The 3,236-nt window shown below is 38.4% G+C and overlaps 1 protein-coding gene across 1 annotated transcript; it reads right to left on the reverse strand.

The window, feature by feature from the left end:
• Positions 1-356: 356 nt before the first annotated feature.
• Positions 357-3,035, reverse strand: LOC117487517. The gene is made up of 5 exons (XM_034136152.1): positions 2,786-3,035; positions 1,932-2,036; positions 1,515-1,598; positions 1,259-1,390; positions 357-1,150 (listed from the first exon to the last, which is right to left on the reverse strand). The coding sequence occupies exons 1-5, from the start codon at positions 3,021-3,023 to the stop codon at positions 867-869; spliced, it is 843 nt and encodes a 280-aa protein (XP_033992043.1). The 5' UTR covers positions 3,024-3,035; the 3' UTR covers positions 357-866.
• Between the last annotated feature and the right edge of the window lie 201 nt (positions 3,036-3,236).

A 3,236-nucleotide genomic window follows, 5' to 3' on the forward strand; every position in this document is an offset into this window, starting at 1 on the left:
TGTTGATTGAAAATGTATTGACTGTAGAAATATGATGCCATCTGTGTTAAAACTGGTTCCCTAAAGGCCTCGCTTTACATTAGTTCTGTTGTCACCGAGTCGCTGACAGAAAACATGTTTACAACATCTCAGTTTCACAGTTTGTTTGGAAGAAATGCAGTCTGTCCTGTGTGTTTGTTGTCCTGGAGTTAAACGTCTGTCTGTTTCAACTTGATTACTGTGTTTATTGAATAACATGGTAACTATATTACAATTATATATACACTGTATATGATCAGTAGGTCTTCTGTTGTTACACCATAACAAAACCTTTGGTTCATTTTGTATTTCTTATTCCCAAGCACATAAGACTCATAGATAGTATTACAGTCATACAGTATGTCTTTGCTTTTATTCAAATGTAAGAGTTCATGAAAATAACATATTTAAAGTGTATACATGGTTGTTACTCTGAAGCTTTGTCATTGAAGTATAGTACCAATACTGTCAGAGACTTTCATTGTTCTGGTAGTAATGCAATACTCTTATATGTCCAGATAATTAGATACTTATCAACAAATCTGAATCAAAGGATATTTCCCCTTTCACATCAACAGCACGAGATCATTGATGTTTCTAATGAACAAATAAAATAAACAGCACAGAATTAGCAGTAAAAGAGAGAGGTTGAATCCTGATGTTAAAAGAAAAGCATTTCCTCAATGTCTATCACTGTGTTTTCTCCTGCAAACCAAGAGAGAGATTGATCATGTCATGAGACTTTTCTCGTCAAAATACTGTTGTTGCTGTGCAGAATGGTAAATCAGATTTAATAATAAAGTAAAAAAAGTACTGATACACTGTTATAGCAGAACAATTATTCCCTTTCACATGGTGAAAAGCAGATGACCACTGAAGGTATTATGATGATTTTCATTGTCAAATATCCTTGAGTTTCCACACAAACGCAAAAACACAACATCTCCGACCTCTAGCAGCAGCGTGGCACCATTAGAAGATTTCCCAAAACCTGACGTCTGATGTTCATGTGCACGAGAAACAGTCTCACTGTTCTTGATCAACGCAGCACATGCTGGAAGTGAAGAATGTCCGTGAGCACCAATGTAGAACTCAAAGTGGTAGGCTCCTCTCACCGGTGCAAAGAAAAAACCTGTGGGACATTTTTTGTCAGTGAAGGTAACTTGAGATGTGTTTGTTGATCATGTTTTTGAATTCAACAAAGCCAATAACGTTAGATTTTTTGTGGAGATTTGAGTACCTGTGTTTGGGTTGTAGGCATTCCCAATGTTTGAGAAGACGTATCTGAAGACCAGATTAGTTTCAGTGTTAAATGGTCCGATAGTTCCTGAGCCTGAAGCCAACAGAGAGGCTGAGAAAGCCACCTGTTTGACTGAGAGAGAGAGAGAGAGAGTCATTTTATTGTTTTTTACTGTGATTGAAAGTTTTTAAAAGTGCACATATTTGAGAATGAGCCTGTTCAAAACTGAATTTAATAATTTAGATCTATGTTTTACCTTCTCCGTCTCTCCTCAGAGCCTCCACCTGGTTCTCTGTGACATTTGACCTGGCTTTCACAGAGATCAGCTCTGCTGCTTGTACTGTGAAGAAAGTGACATCATTACATATTTGAGTCTGAAAGAAATAGTGTTTGATAGTTACAAGTATTTCATCATTATCGTCTTCATCAAGGTTAGCTTTGCCTATGGTACATTTATGTTTAAAAAATACATATATAATATATGTGGGGATTGCCCACAGTATTGAGTATGTAAGTCGCTTTGGATAAAAGCGTCTGACGTGTAATGTAATGTAATGTCATATATTATAATATATGTGTCTGCTCAAACAGGGTTTTCTCCTTGCTTCAGATACACTATCATCAATCATTTTCACTATAAATAGTTTGAGCCATGATCTTGTCCACACATTACCTTGAAGTTGTTGCTTTAGCTTGTCCCCCTCAGTCTTCTGCTTCTCCAGCTCAGTCTTCTGCTTCTCCAGCTCAGTCTTCTGTAACTCCAGCTTAGCGGTTTGGGCTTTATTAAATTACCAAATGAATGTATAGTTATTTATTGAATAATAAAAACAAATTCATTCCTGCACTACTTTCGTTTATTTCACGGCTTAGTTGAATACTCGATTCTGAGGTTGTTAATACAAGATAACACACAGCTGCTTAGCAAAAATAATGACCGTTGCTAAGGAGAATCAAGGGAGATAAGGAAAGAGCTTCAAAGACAGAGCGTTGAACGTCTGAGAAATCAACTGAAGATGGCAGACAGGAAGTTTTAGTGTGCAATTATAGGTTTTAATTGTGTGCCAGCTAAAATCTTGCTTGGGGCAGCAAATTGGTCAGGGCCGGCCCTGGTTGCTGGGGTGCTGATTAGCATATGTTAGCAGCATGCTAACCTCCTGCCTTTAGAAATGAACTGTGTGACATATAAGATAATCAAAGGGATTGTCAGACATGTTCTCTGCAACATCAGATTATTGCTGTTGTTCTAAAATAAAAAGGTGAACAAGCATATAACAATAGTTGTTCAGACTGAAAGATGTTACATCTGTTAATGCATGTATTCTTACACATGCACCGTTGAGAAGAAGGCTACATGAGGTTCACTGAACACTTTAAGGACTGTTGTGATCTCTACATGTAGCAAACAGAAGAAGAGTGTAAAGAGCTAGAACAGTATCATTATCTGCAAGTAATACTGTAAACTGGTTTAGTGAAAACACTTTATACAAGAACGGTTTCCATATGTCCCCACCTTACACACCACAGTACCTTCATTCTCTCTCTGAAGGTGCCTCGTCTCCACCCTCTGCTCAGCCAGAGAGGCGCTCATCTCTCTCAGCACAGCGTGGATGTCTTGAGGACAGGTCTGTTGGTGCTCAGACACATTTGTTGGTTCTCCTCCCTGGGATTCAGCATGATGTGGAACAATGTCATTGTCAGACTGAAGCTGAGCCGTAGAGAGAGAGCAGATCAGCAGCACCAGAGGAAAACACATGGTCCTCTCCATTCTCAAAGTGGCAGTCTGTTCAGATCTACTTTAGACTTTCTGTGGTAAGCCCAGCTTTATATAGTGTCTTCTGCTGATCAATCATTACTGAACATATTGACCATAAACATGTGGAAAAAACCCTTTGAGCATGTTCTCAGGAAAACAACTGGAAACACAGCAGACAAACATACATGATCTACAAGTACAGTGCCTGTATGATGGAGTGTAGCT

This window comes from Trematomus bernacchii, unplaced genomic scaffold, assembly GCF_902827165.1.
Source record: "Trematomus bernacchii unplaced genomic scaffold, fTreBer1.1, whole genome shotgun sequence".
Taxonomy (NCBI): domain Eukaryota; kingdom Metazoa; phylum Chordata; class Actinopteri; order Perciformes; family Nototheniidae; genus Trematomus; species Trematomus bernacchii.

Bases quoted from the DNA above. Each gene is read 5' to 3' on its own strand.
- LOC117487517 (XM_034136152.1), bottom strand. From the start codon at position 3,023: ATGGAGAGGACCATGTGTTTTCCTCTGGTGCTGCTGATCTGCTCTCTC. The intron at 1,391-1,514 runs GTAAAACATAGA...TCTCTCTCTCAG, and splicing joins TCTGAGGAGAGACGGAGAAG to TCAAACAGGTGGCTTTCTCA. The intron at 1,151-1,258 runs GTACTCAAATCT...AATGTCCCACAG, and splicing joins TGCCTACAACCCAAACACAG to GTTTTTTCTTTGCACCGGTG.